Source organism: Callorhinus ursinus, unplaced genomic scaffold, assembly GCF_003265705.2.
Source record: "Callorhinus ursinus isolate GAN/ISIS: 27379988/994484 unplaced genomic scaffold, GSC_fseal_2.0 scaffold17, whole genome shotgun sequence".
In the NCBI taxonomy this organism is placed as follows: Eukaryota; Metazoa; Chordata; class Mammalia; order Carnivora; family Otariidae; genus Callorhinus; species Callorhinus ursinus.
This window is the reverse complement of record NW_027397079.1, coordinates 38,648,587-38,664,967: the sequence shown is the minus strand read 5'-3', so window position 1 is coordinate 38,664,967 and position 16,381 is coordinate 38,648,587. Positions and strand designations below refer to the sequence as shown.

Genomic DNA, 16,381 nt, shown 5'->3' with positions numbered 1-16,381 from the left:
GGGCTTCAGGGTCCCACGAATAATCTGGGTGTGGGCCTGGAGGCAGACAGCCTGGGAATGCCACGGGAGGACAGAGAAGGAAGGAGGAAGGGGCTCTTCTGCCAGCTCTGTTGGGGGCAGGGAGAGCCAAGTGTGTGTATGGTGTTTTTGTTTTTTGTTTTTAAAGATTTGTTTATTTATTTGAGAGCAGGGGGAGGGGCAGAGGGACAGGGAGAGAGAGTCTTAAGCAGACTGCACACTGAGTGCAGAGCCCAACCGGGGCTCTATACCAGGACCCTGAGATCACTACCTGAGCCGAAACCAAGAGTGGGACACAAAGCCAACTGTGTCCCCCAGGCGCCCCCTCTAGGCACCCCCCAAGTGTGTGTATATTGTGAACAAGTGGACGAAAGCTTAGGTTTGAGCCAGGGGTGGGGGTGGGGGCATGTGGGGTCTGGAATATGAGAGGGTTGGCAGGAAATCTGGATTTTCGGAAGATCAACGAGGCAGGGGTGGAGTGGGGTTGGCTGCGAGGCAGAGGAAGGAAGCAGCTCTTCTAGTGCGGTACTGGAGGCTGGAAGGTGGCAAGAAGGAGGGACAGGTGAAGGTAGTGTCTATGAGGCTGGAAAGTCTTTGCTGCCATGGATTGACTGTTTGATGGGCAAAGGCATGTAGCCCTGCTCTGGGGAGGGGATCGGGGTTTAAGGATACTTGTCAGTGGATTTAGGACCAACCTAGGTAATCTAGATGGGTCTCATCTCAAGACCCATAACTTAATTACATCTGCAAAGGCTCTTTTTCCAAATAAGGTGACATTGCCAGATTCCAGGGATTCAGGCACAGACGGATCTGTGGGGGCCACCATTCCGCCCACTATGGCATGTTCTCTGAGGAGGGAGCATGAAGGCAGGAGACAGAGTACCCTTGAAAGGAGAGGGAAACACGAGGTATGGGTGGGTCTTCCGGAGCACTTCATGCATGGCGTGTCACTTGACGACCTTCACCCACCTGGGTGCGCACCCCTGGCCGAGCACAGGGCTCAGCCCTTGTCCTGCTGTAATAATTGTAATGGCCTATATTATTTGGTGGCAGGGTCTTGATGGCCATGGTGTGGGTGGCAGAGCAACGGCTTTGGAAAGAACAGCTTTACTCTCATTCACGAGAGCTGGTGAGGGGCACCTGCCGGCAAAACCTCACGTTAACTTGGCAGCAGAGCAAGGAGGGCAAGTTCATGGATTTCAGAGGAGGGCTGTGTGTGTTTGAGTCCAGGCTACGCTTCTTGCCCACTGTGTGACTCTGCACAAGTCACCTTAGCTCTCTGCGCCTTGGCTCCTCATCTGTAAGAGGGGGACCACAATACTACATACTTCTTGGGGTTTTCAAAAATGAGTATTCAATGCATATCTCTGTGGGTATGTGAACAGATAGTAACTGTGAAGTGCTGATAATCTTAGTGCATAGTAAGTCAGTGCTATGTGCTGTGTACTTAAAAAACCAAACCACAAAACAGGACCCAGAAGCACCTGTTAGGTTCCTCTGATGCCTGTATCTGTGACCCCCTGGGGTCAGGGGCTATGTGCTATAGGGTCCTCTGTAAGAATGGGGAGCCCTTGGAAACATCGAAGCGGTAGGATGCCAGGCAGTGCTGAGTGTTTGCAGTTGGAACAGGGTCCCTCTCAAAGACTGGTGCATCCTAGGCCCTAGCCAAGGGGGTTTGCTTATAAAGATACCAAGAAGAAGGTGCCTCACAGTACAGACCTGAGAGCCGTCTAGATGGGACTCTAGGCCCGTCCCATGCCTGGGTGCCACGGTAGGGGGCACCAGGGTGCCTTACAGGAGGCTGCAGTGGCTGCCGCTGTGACTTTAGCCCTTTTTGGCAGCCCTGGGCTTGAATGGGGTCTTGAAGTCATTACCACAGAGCACACTCACACAGCCTGCCGTTTCTCCTCACAGGCCGATGCTGCTACCAGCTTTCTGAGGGCAGCAAGATCAGGCAACTTGGACAAAGCTTTGGATCACCTGCGGAATGGCGTAGACATTAACACCTGTAACCAGGTACGTGGGGTCGGGACAGGCATATGGTCTCTGAAGAGAGGTTCTTGCCTGGTGCCTTTTCCTGACAGCTTTAATCCGCCTCTATTAACCTTTTCCCAGTGGCCTCAAAACTCCCCAAGGGCTTCTGCCTGCTGAAGGCCCTAACCTTGGTGTTCACATCCCAGACGCGGTTCGGGGCCCCACAGAGAAGGACTGATGCCTGAATCGTGTGGACTGGGCCCAGGCTCCCTCCCCTGCTGCCTCTTCCCTCAGAAGTTGCCTTGGTTCCCGCTGTGGTCTTAGAACATGTGGCCTTTGAAAGGGGGCAGGAGGAAGGGCCTTTGAAGGATGTTGTGTCAGTGGTGACATTAAATCTCCTTTGTCCACTAGCAGCCTTTGTGGGTTCTCGCTGTGCTGAGAAGGAAATCGTGATGATGCCTCCCTTGCTCTGTCAGGTGTTGATGAAAGTGAGTCTGGCTCAGGCTGAGAGCCGCCGTGGCTCGAACTGCTTTTCTGGAGGTTCCCGGTGCTAAGCGGTGGGTTTGGTGTCAGGTGGGGGGTAGTAAGGAAATTTCGTGTGTTCAGGTCAGATCGGAGGGCAAAGAGTCAGGTTTGGGGCCAAAGATCTAGGAACTGACTGAACAGAGAGGAAATTATCGTCTAGAAAGAGAACGGGGGTGTAGCTTGGGCTCATGGATGGATGACCTTGGTTTGGTTTGTTTGGTTTGGCCAGCCAGTTAAATCGTTGGGGTACATGTGCTAAATCAGTTTCTAATTTAGAATACATTTACCAATCATAACTTTTTCTTTTTTTACCATTTTAACCATTAAATTACTTTTAATTGTGGTGAAATACACATGACATGGAATTTACCATCTTAAACTGTTGTTAAGTGTCCAGTTCAGTGGGATAAAGTACATTCATGTTGTGGAATAACTATGACCACCATCCATCTCCAGAATGCTGTTCATCTTGCAGAGCTGAAACTCTGCATCTCTTAGGCGGGAACTCCCCATTCCTGGCGCCCCCCCCCCCCCCCCCCCCCCCACCCCCCCCCTCCCTCCCGTCTCTATGAATCCGACTGCTCTAGGCCCCTCCTCTAAGTGGAATCACACAGGCTCTGTCCTTTTCGTTTAGCGTGGTGTCTTCAAGGTTCCTCCGTGTTGTAGCACACTAGACTGCTTTTACAAGCCAGCTGGGGCCAATTCCCGGGGGGCAATGTGCCTCTGTACCCCCGCCTTCTTACCACCCATCCCCTCCCTGTCCCCGCCACCCTGCTTAAAATGCAACATACCACTTGCTCTTTCTCTCAGGGCAAGACCCCATTTGGATTCAGTTGGTCCTCTGTGGTGTAAATTCATAGCTCAAAGATGAGAGAGGTTGAAGTAGGTGGTGTGTGGTAGGAAATAAAAGCAGGTGTGTGGCGTGAAGCCCATGGCAGTGAGCTTCGGACGGGGGACAAGCATGTGCCCTGGCTCGAGTCTGTGGATGGGGTAGAGGCAGCAAGCCCTCCTCCCTTTCTCCCACCCCCCTCCACCCAAGTGTGAGGACATCTGTGGCAACTCAGCAAACACACAGAGCCCAGGCGTGGCCTCTGGAAAACAGATTGAACCTGTGAACCCATTTCTTTCAAGGGATGAGGATGTGGGAGCAAAGTATGGGGCAGGGAGCAAGTCCTGGGATCGGAGTGGCTCAGGAGAGGGGCTCCCTGCTTCAACACTGCACCCTGACAGCAGCTGTAGTTGTGTTGTCCCAGCCCCCCACAGGCGAGGGGATGGCTCTCTCTGCCCACCTGGAAAGTTCTGAGGCTTCCGCAGCAGAAATGCAGAGGAGGGCTTCTCCGCAGTGTAGTTCCGCCCGCGGAGCAGCGAGCCTTCGGAGGCCTTCCAAGGGTTAAGATGCCAGCTCTCAGAGGAATCCATTTGGCAGAAATGGGGACAACTGGATGCTCATAAGCCATGAGCCAGGGCTTATTTTCGGTGTGAAATTGGAAGATTTTGATGACACCGGGGAAATGGCTTTGTACTGATTGGTCTCCTGTTGGTGAGGCCCCGGGTGTCACTGGCTCGTCCCCCTGCCATCTCTCCTCAGGGCACCTCTGGGGTTCATCTTGGGCTCCGCGAGCAGCATTTTTGTACTTTATGACACTGTTTCCGGTGGGCGTGGTGCCAGGGGCAGGTAGCGCTGAGCCCTGCGAGCACCAAAGGGATGCTCCAGTCCCAGAAGGGTGTCTGCGGTCCTGGCTAAGCCCGGCCTCCTTTCTGAGAGGACACGGCTGCAAGCACTGGCATGAATGTCAGGGAGGAGGAAAGGGAAGGATTCGGGTGCTGCAAAGCCCCTTGGGGCTGGCTTATGCCCAGGGCCCCTTCCCTGGCTCCCCAGATCTTGGGCCACGCAGGTCTCCTGCTCGTGGCTGCTGCAGGGGGAGGAGCAGGAGCTGAAGACAGAGGCCTCTGGGAAGAGCCTGTGGTGCCAAGCTCATGCCGGCCCCTAGGGCGGCTGGCCTTGGGCTCCGCAGTGAAGAATGGGCAGGGCGGGAGGGACAACGGTAGCTGAACTGATGCCCTCTTTATTTTATTTTTTTTAAATTATGTTATGTTAATCACCATACATTACATCACTAGTTTTTGATGTAGTGTTCCATGATTCATTGTTTGCGTATAACACCCAGTGCTCCACGCAGAACGTGCCCTCTTTAATACCCATCACCAGGCTAATCTATCCCCCCCCAGAACCCTCGGTTTGTTTTTCAGAGTCCTTCGTCTCTCGTGGTTCTGACGCCCTCTTTAAACACATTAGTGCGGCCATGGGGACAGTGCTGGTGCTTTATAGCGTGCACAGGGCTGACGTCACGAGGGGACTAGAGCTTGCTTCTCCTCAGAACATGCCTTCATTGTTTTGAGATGCTGAAAACAGGCTCCTGTCCCGGGGCCATGGCCTGAGGAGGTGCTTTGGCTTGAATCTTTTGAGCTGGTGGACTGTGATAGCAGGAATACAGCAAATGCTAATCCTTATATAAGTAACACCCTTTCAAATAGTACGTTTTGTGGAAAGAATAAGGGCTGCTTGCCATGATGGGAAGTAATTACGCTAAGTAGTGTGAAAAGAGGAACTCTCTCGGCTTATGTAAGAGACATCTGAATATTCAGGGCAGTCTCCTTAATGCATGGATTATGTCTACTAATTTTGATTGTCATCATTATTATATTTATAGAAAAGGACAAATTCACACATAAGGACACACACATACACATGCACGCACCAGTATCTTTATATGAATGCCTGATGCTTTCATTTAGCCAAGGCATAGGCAGGCTTTAGACCCATGTAGCCAGTGTCTTCCCGTATATGTCCACATGTGGATGGAGTGCTAGGCCTTAGGGATTTGATAGTACGAAGAAAAGTCCCAGTCCTCATCCTCTCTGAACTGTAGTCTATTGGTAGTGAGAGCTATTCATCAAATAAGCACATAAATAGTAGGCAAACCAAAGTGTGTTTGGAAATGTGAAGGAAAGGCGTAGGATTTTTTGAGCATATATGAGACTTGCCCTAAAACTGAAGGCAGAGAAGGCTACCAGGAGGAAGAGATATTTGAAGTAAGGGATAAGGAGAAGTTAATGATGCGAAGGAAGGGAAGAACATTCCCATCATAGGGGCGCCTGGGTAACTCAGTCAGTTAGGCATCTGACTCTTGATTTGGGGTCAGGTCATGATCTCAAGTCATGAGATTGAGCCCCGTGGGCTCGGCGCTCAGCTGAGAATCTGCTTGAAGATTCTCTCCCTCTGCCCCTCCCCCTGTTCTCGTGTACACATGCACACACTCTCTCTCTCAAATAAATAAATAAATCTTGAAAAAAATTCCAGTCATAGAGAACAGCCTGTGCGAAGTCCCTGAGGCAGCAAAAAGCACGGAAAGTTTAAGGAAGGCTGCAGTGCAGAGGCAAGGGGCTGTGGATGAGGCTGCAGAGGTGAATTTGGGATTTTGCTGGGCCCTCTAGGCAGGGGTGATTGTCACCACAGTCAGCTGGGATAGCGTGTCCCAGGGCCAGAGCCATGTGTGTGCATGCACGTGTACACGCATTGTGTGTGTGTCTGGGGGGTGTTCACCTGCTGTGCCACACTACAGTTGCTGACTGGGGGAAAGAATCCAGGGGAAGGGACAGAGTGGCCAGAGCAGCAGGGATGGAGGGTACATAAGAGCTCGAGGCAGCAGCTCTTGGAGGTATTCCAGGTATCTCGGAGGAATGGAGGCAGTTCAGCTTTTAGCAATGGGTACAGCTGTTTCTGCGTGTCCTGGAATATCCACCCTGCTTGCAGAAGCCATGGTAAGGCTTCTGATCTTTATCTCAAGAGCAGAGGGAAGCGGGCCACAGACTCAAGCTCAGGAGTGACATGATCAGAGGTGTGCTTTGAAGGAGCATGCGCACTGGCCATTGCGTGGAAGACAGATGGAAGGGCCCAGGGGTAGAAATGGGGAGGCCAGTTACGGATAGTCACCCCAGTGCGGGAGAGAAATGGCGGTAGCTGGGATAAGGGTCGTGACTGTGGAGATGGAGCGAGGTGAACAGGCCTGGGTGGTGAATGGCATGGGGGAAAGCAGGGAAGGAGACTTCGAGAATGACCGTCAGATGTCTGCCTTGTGCAGGGTGGTGGAGGATGGCACCGCTCACTGAGACGAGGAGCATTGGGGTGGACTCAGTGTGTGGAAAGGGGAGGACAGGGCTGTGCAGAGATCAGGAATCTAAGTGAAGATATAGAGTAAGCAACTGGATATTTAAGCCTGTCATGCAGATAAGAGGTCCAACCCAAAGATAGCTATTTGGAAGTCACTGAACATGTGAGGAAGTCAGATGTTGGCGTTGGCTGTTGAAAACAGGGATGAGAGACATGTTGAACATCGTCCCACCAGTGTTTTTGTGGGGGTTAGTCCACGAGTATTTATTAAACATCTACTTTGTGCCAGCTACTATTCTAGGCACTAAACCAGATAGACCAAATAGACAAAGCCTGTGCTCTTGTGGCATTTATATGCTGGTAGAAAAGACCGTCCATAACCAAGAAAATGAGCAAATGTATAAGGTCAGCTAATGAGAGGCAGCATGGAGGAGAAAAGTAAAGGTGCCTGTTGCAGATGGGTTAGGGAAGCAAGACCTCTCTAGGAGATGACTATTGAGAGACTCAAAAGAAGTAAGGGAGAACCACATGGTTTCTGGGGAAGAGCAGTCCTAGAAGAGGGGGAAGCAGGTGCAAAGGCCCTGGGATCAAGAGTAAGCTTGGTGTTCGGGGAACAGCAAGAAGGACGGTGTAGCTGCAGTGGAATGATCAAAGGGAAAAGTGCTAGGCAAGGAGGTAGGTGAAATTGCCGAGGCCAAATGGTGAAAGGCCCGCAGGCCATGGTGAGGACTCGGGTTTTACTCCGAGGATGATGAGAAGCCATTGAAAGGTATTACACGAGAGATGCTCAACCCGATTTAGGTTTTCAAATGATCGCCAGCCCTGGCTGCTGGGTGGAGGGTCAACTTAAGACACAGAGACTGAAGCAAGGAGGCTGGTTAGGAGGTTGAAGCGATGGACCAGGTCAATCCACACGGTGGCTTGGAATAACGGGGAGACAGCAGAGTGGTGACACCCGAGGACGGGTCTCCCTAGCCTTTTGGAGTGTCGCCACCCTGGTTTGAGGTCTCAGCACACACCACACAGGGGCATGTAGGAACCAGGGTCCACCTGCTCAGCCCGGGGCTATGTCGCATACCAATATCAGCTTCGTATGTCCAATTTCCAGAATTATTACTTACATCAAATCAAAATATTTTATTATGGAGGCTGCAGCAGTAAAAAAAAAAACATTTTCTGGGATGATCCAATTGACTTTACATATTCACCAGCTGGCCAAATAAAAAGAAAAGTAGAGGAGAGTAAGTCAGAGTCTCTGTTCTCCTGAATTCCTAGAATTGTAGGGTGAACACAGATGCTCCACTGGGAATCACGAGCTGTAATTCCATGGGCAAAAACCCTCACTGTTTTAGTTTTCTCTTCTATTCTTTTTTTAATTCTTTAAAATTATTTTATTGAGCGCCTGGGTGGCTCAGTTGGTTAAGTGACTGCCTTCGGCTCAGGTCATGATCCTGGAGTCCCGGGATCGAGTCCCGCATCGGGCTTCCTGCTCAGCAGGGGGTCTGCTTCTCCCTCTGACCCTCTTCCCTCTGGTGCTTTCTATCTCTCATTCTCTCTCTCTCTTAAATAAATAAATAAAATCTTTAAAAAAAAATAAAATTATTTTATTTATTAGAGAGAGAGCAGGGGGAGGGGCAGAGATGGAGAAGCAGACTCTGTACTGAGCACGGAGCCCCATGTGGGGCTTGATCCCACAACCCTGAGATCAGGACCTGAGACGAAATCAAGAGTCAGACACTTAACCCACTGAGCCACCCATGCACCCCATTCTTCTTATAAATCTAACAAACACTGTCTCAGTTGGCCTTCCTGATAGGAAGGAAAGTTACTTGTGGGCTGTGCAGAGATCCTGCTAAGGAATCTTTCAGGAATCTAAGTGAAGATATAGTTCACGCCCTAAAGAGAAGCCTTGATGTCTACAGTACTGTCATAAGGCCGAGAGTTAGAAGAGAGGTTTCCTGGAGCATCCCAGGCGTCCTCTGTCCCCTTGACCTGTCTTATGTATCTCCACAGTACTGAGTACCATGAGACTTGCTACGCCTCTGCATGTCTCTCCATTTGTCCTTGTCTCCTCCACTAAAATGTAGGCCCTCGAGGAGAGAGGACTTTGTTTTAATTTGGTGCTCCTTATCAGGATTCTGCATGGCATATAGTATGTGCTCTGTAAATCCAATCAGTAGATACTATGCCTATTGTACCCACCGATGATTCAAGCTATGTGTTTGACACTTAGCCCATCTGAGTGCTGTCACTTTTTTAAAAAATTAAATTAAATTAAATTTTTTTGAGAGAGAATCTTAAGCAGGCTCCATGCCTAGCACAGAGCCTGAGATCGTGACCTGAGCTGAAATCAAGAGTCGGACGCTTAGCCAACTGAGCCACCCAGGTGCCCCTGAGTGCTGTCACTTTTAAGAGCATTGTGAAGTAATCATTCTTAGGGGCAATGACTCTCTTGCCTGCTGGTGGTTCTGACGCTGGCACCAGCCCCAACAGTCAAGTATGTGGTCATATTTGCTGAAATCTCAGAAGCTTGACCATCTGAATGATCACAAAAACGTAAGTGGTTTCCAGTGCTAACACACAACCAACAAAAGCATGTGAAACCATGCGTGTTCCATTGATGTTCTCTGAATTTTCACATGTACCTTCCACATGAACCCCATCACTGCTGGGTACTGGTTTATCTTGAAGGTAAAGGGTTTTAGTTATTTCAAATAAATGGAGCACCTGTACCAATAGTTTCTGCTCCAGACGAATTTTTTCCGCGGTGGCCACATGCCAAGTCTTTTGATCAGGATTTGTTGGGCACTGGCGATTGTGTTGATTGCTACCTTTCTAAATTAAAGAGCCTTAGAGCCAGGAGGAGGTCATGTCATTCCACTCTCACTCTATAACTCAGAAAGCTGAGGTCTAGAGGTTACTTGGAATATCTTCAGGGCTTTATGAGTTTGGATTTGGTGAGCTGGTGGTAACATGACCATCTTAAGTTTTTCGGCAATTTCATTTATTCCACAACATGTATCAGGCACTTGCAAGGAAATACCCAAGCTCCTTGCTAGAGACTAACTTCATGCATCCCCTTCTCTTGGAGAACTCAGGCCAGCAAAGCAAGTCCAACTTGTAAATAGGAGGTTACAAATGGAGTGTCACATGTGCCAGCCAGAACGGGCACAGGATGTTTCCATTCAGTGATGCATTCACTGAACAAATGTTTGTGGAGCTATAGGCCATGTGCTGGCTACTCGGAGGGGAGTAAGTCCAAGTTACAGCTCTCACATTGCTGCTGGTCTGGGGCGTGGCTAAAATGCCAAGGAGTCAGAGAAGCTTTGAAGGAAGAGTAGGAATTTGACAGGTAGAGAAATGGGAACGTGGAGTTGCCGTCGGAAGGAAGAGCCAGGCAAATGCAGGAGCGGCGGAGGGCACGGGCAGCAGGGAGATCGGTGATGTTGGGATAAATGAAGTGAAAGAAGGTGAGGATGCGGGACTCCTGGGTGGCTCAGTCGGTTAAGCGTCTGCCGTTGGCTCAGGTCATGATCGAGTCCAACATTGGGCTCCCTGCTCAGCGGGGAGTCAGCTTCTCCCTCTGCCTACTACTCCCCCTGCTTGTGTGCTCTCTCTCCAATAAATAAATACATAATATATTAAAAAAACCCAGTAACAACAAGGTGAGGGTGGTGGTCGATCAGGCCAAGGAGGTTACCTCTAGATCAGTGTGGATTTGGAGGCTGTTACTTTTCTCTGTCATCATTTTCATAGGAACTGTTGACAGACAGAGATGGCACTCCATCCCTTGACTCTGCCTGGAACCACCCCCAACTCACACAGAAAGCCTCACCAAAGGATAGTATGGGAATATCGAGCCTCTTGAGACTTGCTCCCATGGTGCAGCTCTGGAATAGCAATGAAGGAAGGGAAAGAATGTATGATTGCAGCCCCCATGTGAAACAGTGGCATTCTGCCGTGTGCAGTCGAACAAGAGAAGCAACCAGATTCCCCTGGGCCGGGTACTATGGATTCTTCAGAAGTTCTGGTTCCTCCGAGAAAAGGCAAAAGGGAAAAAGATGGGACTGAAAACCCCCATCCCCTGAATTAATTTAAATAGGTAAATTGCTTTTGTGTCTCAGCAGAAATAAGCTATTTGATGTTCGTCTGGGTGACTGTCATGACCAATTTGTAGTTTTAAAGTAAGTTGATGACTTGTCATGAGTCAGAGTGACCCACGGTGTTTAATAATCACGGATCCCAGCTCTGCAGTGTCTTTGCTTTCCCCAGCATGACCTCATTTCACCCTTGTGAGAGGCAAAGAGGACAAGACTCTTCCAGAACAAGGGCCAGGGGCTCCCAGCTCCCAGCTCCCAGCCCAGGTTTCTGTGTCCCGCATGTCAGCCTTGGAGCTGAGCCGTGCCGCGGGGCCGGTTACTCTCCTGGGAGGCCCTCCCTGAGCTGCTTTCATTTTCAGTTTTCATTCCTTCTCTGTTAAGGAAGAGTTGACTCACCAGTTCAGTGACATGAGCAGGGATGTCTCTGGGATCCTAGGGACCGGGAAAAGGGTGAATGGCATAGTGAAGAATGATCGGGAACGTATTTTAAGGAGAGTACACCTTCCATGCTCCACTTTAGGCTTTGACTGCTATGGATTTACAATATGAAGAGCAGATGTGATATTCTTAGTCTGGCCAGACTGAGAAAACCAGGTAACTCTGTGCAGTGTCAGGTTGCACGGAGGTGCCTTTGATTCCACAAACCCTTATGGAGTGTGTGCGATGGGCCAGGCCCCATGCTAAGACCTACGATCCGAAGGTGAGGAACACATAGGAACCGCAGAAAGTCCTACTTTGAGAGACACAGACACAAGAACAGATAAAAGCAATTTCACGAGATGAGGGCCTTGATAGATTATCCCCAAGTGCCTGGGGGACACGGTTGAGAGAGCAATTCACTTTGGGGAGGCTGGAAACAGCACAGTGTGGCAAAGAGAAAGGGACAGGAAAAGTCCCAGAGAAAAATGCCATTTGATCTGGGCCTTGAAGGAAGATTTGCCTCTCTGGTTATTATAGGAATGCTAAACTCAATTTACAATTCCAGTTCTTTCTCATTGGAATAGACTATGCATGTGAATTTGCCTGGGATTATTCTCATGTGTTATGCATTTTTTGCTATAGATGTTTTTGTTGTTTTTGACAATTGTGTCCTTGATTTTAACTGTTTTGTGATTTTTAATTTAGCAACAAAATGACTTCATGGTAGTTATTTAAAAGCTTACACTAGGAGAGCCTGGGTCGCTCAGTCAGTTAAGCGTCTGCCTTCAGCTCAGGTCATGATCCCAGCGTCCTGGGACGAGCCCCACATCGGGCTCCCTGCTCAAGGAGGAGTCTGCTTCTCCCTCTCCCTCAGCTCCTTCTCTCTCTCCCTCTCTCAAATAAATAAAATCTTTTTTAAAAAATTTAAAAAATAAAAAATTTACACTATACAAAAATATGTAAAGTCTTCTGTAAGTTCCTACTCCCCAAAATCACTGTGAACGATGAGGTGTGAATCTTGTCATACCTTCTTCTGTGCATCTCTACATGCATATCTTAAATGTTTTCTGAGAGCTGTTGCATTGTTTTACTGTGGAATTGTGGAATTAAAGGGAAGCCAGGGGATCAGGGCAACTCTATCATTTTGAAAATACAGAGAGTGAGGCCCGAGAGGTAAGGGGACGCAGCAGGAAGACAGTTCAGAGGCCTCACCTCCTTCTCCAGTGCTCTGTCCTCTGACCCCCCCTACTGCCCTTCTTCTGAAGGTCTGGCTCTTTTTATCTTTTTAAAGGAATGCCAAGGTCTTGGACATAGAAACTCTTTCTAGTCCACAGGAGATATTCTTAGCTGCTGAGCTGAATTTCAGAGTCCCTGTCTCTCATTAACTTGAGCTCGCACTTCCTGCTCCAGGCTCCCAGGGGGCCTTCAGCCCCTGCAGCAGATTGGATCTGCCACGGAGCGGGGGCGCTGCTCGGTGTGGGGGTGGGGAGGGTTGTGCACCTTGTATCCCCGGAGTAGAGAGAAGGTGATCCAGGTTGACTCATCTCCTCTCAGGCCTCTGACTAGTGTGGGTTTCTTTTTTTTTTTTTTTCAAGATAATAAAAACCATTCAAGTGTTTTCCCTCCTTGTGAATACCTCGTACACTGGATCTTACCTACCTGGGTAGGAGAGCTAAATCTGCGTTGGAATGAAGCCGAGGAGGGCTGAGTGCTCAGGGCCAGTCTTGTTCCTTTCCCTTTGTGCCACCCGCTTCTGAGTGTGTGCCATCCCTCGATTTCTACTCCTCTTCTACCTCCCTGGTCCCAGGACAAGGATGGGTTGACAAAGGGGATTGGGGTGATTTTCCACCAAGATTATGGTAATTGCTTCAGCTTGTCCTGGCTTCTGGTTGATTGGATTCCAGGATCCTATATTTTTAGCAGACCTTTCCCACCAAGCAGTCTCTGGGGAGCTGTCGGATAGCTGGGTGAGACAGAGGCAGCAGGGGGAGGGCCCTGGCCTCTGCGAGAGGCTTCCCCATCCGCTGGTGCCCACGCTGGGCAGTCCGGTGCGGTGGCTCTCTGGGGCTTCCATCTTGGAATAACCTCAGACTTCCAGGAAAACTGGTACCTCACAGATCCTTTAGAAACAGGAGGGTCTGTGTGCTCAGCTCCTTTCTGGCTCTCAGTCTGTAGGCATGCAGGAACCCTATCCCCTCCCACCACAGCCAGAGCCCAGAGTCCCCCACCACGCTCGTCCCTCCTCCCACAGCCTCTTCTCCTCTCTTGCTAGTCCCTCCTCGCTCCCGCTTTCTTTGCTGAAATGGTAAATACTTTTGAACCTGTAAAAAAGCTGCAAGAACAATACAAAGAGTTTTCACATCTCTGTCATCTAGACTCTCGATTACCATTTTACTGCCTTTGCTCTTCCTGTCTGTCTATTTATCTATAATATATACATGTATGATGTAATTCCCCATCACCCCTAAACATTCCAGTGTGTACCACCCCAAAGTAAGGACACTTTCCCACATAACCACCCTGCAGGCCTCCAAAGCAGGAAATCAGCATTGATGCAACACAGCCGTCTACAGACTCCATTAAAATTTTGCTAACTGTCCAGATAATGAGAAATTGTTCTACCTCTCCCTCCTTCCCTCCCTTTCTCTCCCTCCTCCCTCCCTTCCTGCATGCTCCTTCCCCCTTCTCTCTCTCTTCCTCTATTCTTAGGGTCTCTCCAGACTGTATTTAATTGTCATTTCTCATCAGTCTCCTTCAGTCTGGAATGCTTCCTCAAGTCTTTGCCTGTCTTGCATGTTTCCTACAGTTTCCATTTGTAGTTTGAACCTCAGCTGTGTGTCTGCTGATGTTTCCTTATGGCCAGACCAAGGCAGTGCAGTCTTGGTAGGAACACCCTAGAAATCATGCCCCCTTTCCACCCCTGGTGATGTTAACCTTGGTCATCTGTTGGTGTCATTGATTTTTCCCTTTGTCATTGATCAGTGTTTTGTGTGTATATGGGTGGGGTGGATATTCTGATATAATGCCAATATCCTGTTTCTCGTTAAAGTTCCAACCACCAACCTTGGCAAACATTGATACTGTCTGCCTGTATCAGCTGCCACTATGATGGTTCCAGACAATGATTCTCCATCTCTGTCATTTCTAGTACATTTATTAGCTGGCATTCTACCGAAGGATGAGCTTTTCCTCCTCCCTCATTGATTTATTTTTTTTTTCATTCTTTGTTTATACCTATTCAGACTCATGGAGTCCTATTTTATTTGATGGGTTATAAACCAATACTCTCGTGATTTATTTTGATGTTCAAGTCTAAATGAGGCCAGTGGAAGCACTCTCATCAGGCTGGCTTCTTTGTTCTTCAACATGCCCTCGTCACTCTTTGGGCATTTCCTTCCTTTTTGGAGCGTGTTGTCCCAGGGTGATTTTGTACTTTCTCTGCCCCAGCCTTGGATCAGCCATTTCTCCAAGGTTCATTTTAGTGGAGGATGGTATTTAGACACCAAAATCTGGTCACTTGATGTGCTCGTTGCTACTGGTTGTCACATGTGTGTCCATACGTTGAGATCTAGTTCTGCATCTATCTACTTTTTAAATCCATGAGATTGTGCCAATACTTCCAGGTCTAGTCCAACACCTCGGGCTTCTTTCTAGGCCTTCCTCTTTCCCCATTTGTAAATCCCTTCAGACAGTGAGGAACCTGACTCCCACCAATATTCATCATCCTCAGTGTATTGACTTGTTTGCTCAGGGTATCAATCTCCCAACCACTGGAGCAGCCCCCTCCTCTTAGAGCAGACACACTGCTGCCCACACCTCTGCAGGGCACCCCTTCTGGTTCACGGCTCTGCTTCCTCAGGAGCTGACATCTCTGAGCTAGGAGGGGAGGGAAAGGGAAAGGAACAGAAGGGAAGGTGGAAAAACTCCCTTTCATTTATCTCATTTCTGTTTTGGCTGAAAATTTAATGCAGGCAATTTGGGGAAAGGAATCAAAATTTATAGTGTTCCAGTGATTTTTTTTTGGCCGGCAGCTTCATTCACTTCCTCATGTAGTCAGACTGTAGTGATAGTCACCCCCTCTTTCCTTTTCTAGCACCTCGTTTGGTTCTCATCCTCTCTGCCTCTGCTTTCCATAGTCTGCCTTTCTTTCTTCCCTTCCTCTTTCTTTCTCATCAGTCTCGGGACTTGGAGTAGGAACGGTGATCCTTTTTTTGTCTCCATAAGCCCTGTTTAGATTCTTACTTCCTGTTCTGTTTCACGGCTGCAGACTTCCAAATATATAATGTCCATGATCTTGCTCCACAAATAGGGATAAATAATAGAGCAGTTAGCAGTCACAAGTGTACAGGCTGTGTGTTATTTGGAGAATTAAACTTCTGTAACATAGAGTCAAATCCTGATCTTCTCTGGACAGATAGAACAAACTTATAGAGAATCCAGATTGAGTAGGAAAATGGGACAGTAATATGAAGACCTAGGTATATGACCCTCTCTGTCTACATCCTTATCCTTATTATGGGCAAGATCTTCTGATTAACCAATTGGCCAATTAACCAATTAACCTTTACTGATTGCATGAGTAAAGCGGAATATTGCATGAAGACAATGTTACTTAGAAGCCCCTCTCCCCCACCCCTCTTTTTCTTTATTCTGGGGTCCTCAGACTTCTTGCCTTTCTCTGCCACTGCTCTTGGCTTATTCTTCCCAAGATCCCAGTTCTTTCCTCCCCATCACAATTTCCCCTGGCCAGTGCTCCTTTGCCTCTGGGCCTGACTGGATGGCAGCTAACTAATTTGATGAGCTGAACCAGTAGGTATTCATGAATAAAAAAGTCATGCTTCCTGGATACTACATTAGCATGTTAGCTTAAGTCCTCTAGAAACACACTGCTTGGCTCAAAGAAAGAGGAAATAATAAGTTTCAGAACACAGGGTGGGGGTGGGAGGAGGAGGTGGGCCTCAAGGTCCTCAGGGCACAACCTGGGGCTGCCTGCTCTGTGGGGGTGGGGGCCAGCCATGTTTGTGGGTAAAATAAACAGCTGTGAGAAAAGGAGGTGGAAGGGTTGTGTGTCCACATGGGATGGTAAGCAGCAACTTTTGAGATGTTCCTGCAGTTTCCAAAGAGATGTAGCTTCTCAGGACACCATAGCTTTTCTATTTGAAACCATCCTCTG

General features: G+C 48.8%; 1 protein-coding gene across 18 annotated transcripts in view; it reads left to right on the top strand.

Moving 5' to 3' along the window:
- Positions 1–16,381, top strand: part of ANK1 (ankyrin 1) — a 213,718-nt gene that overhangs the window by 118,434 nt on the left and 78,903 nt on the right. For all 18 annotated transcript variants that reach the window (XM_073902550.1, XM_073902542.1, XM_073902539.1 and 15 more), the window contains exon 2: positions 1,933–2,034. In XM_073902550.1, coding sequence (XP_073758651.1) covers positions 1,933–2,034 — 102 coding nt within the window. The remainder of the gene's footprint in view (positions 1–1,932; positions 2,035–16,381) is intronic.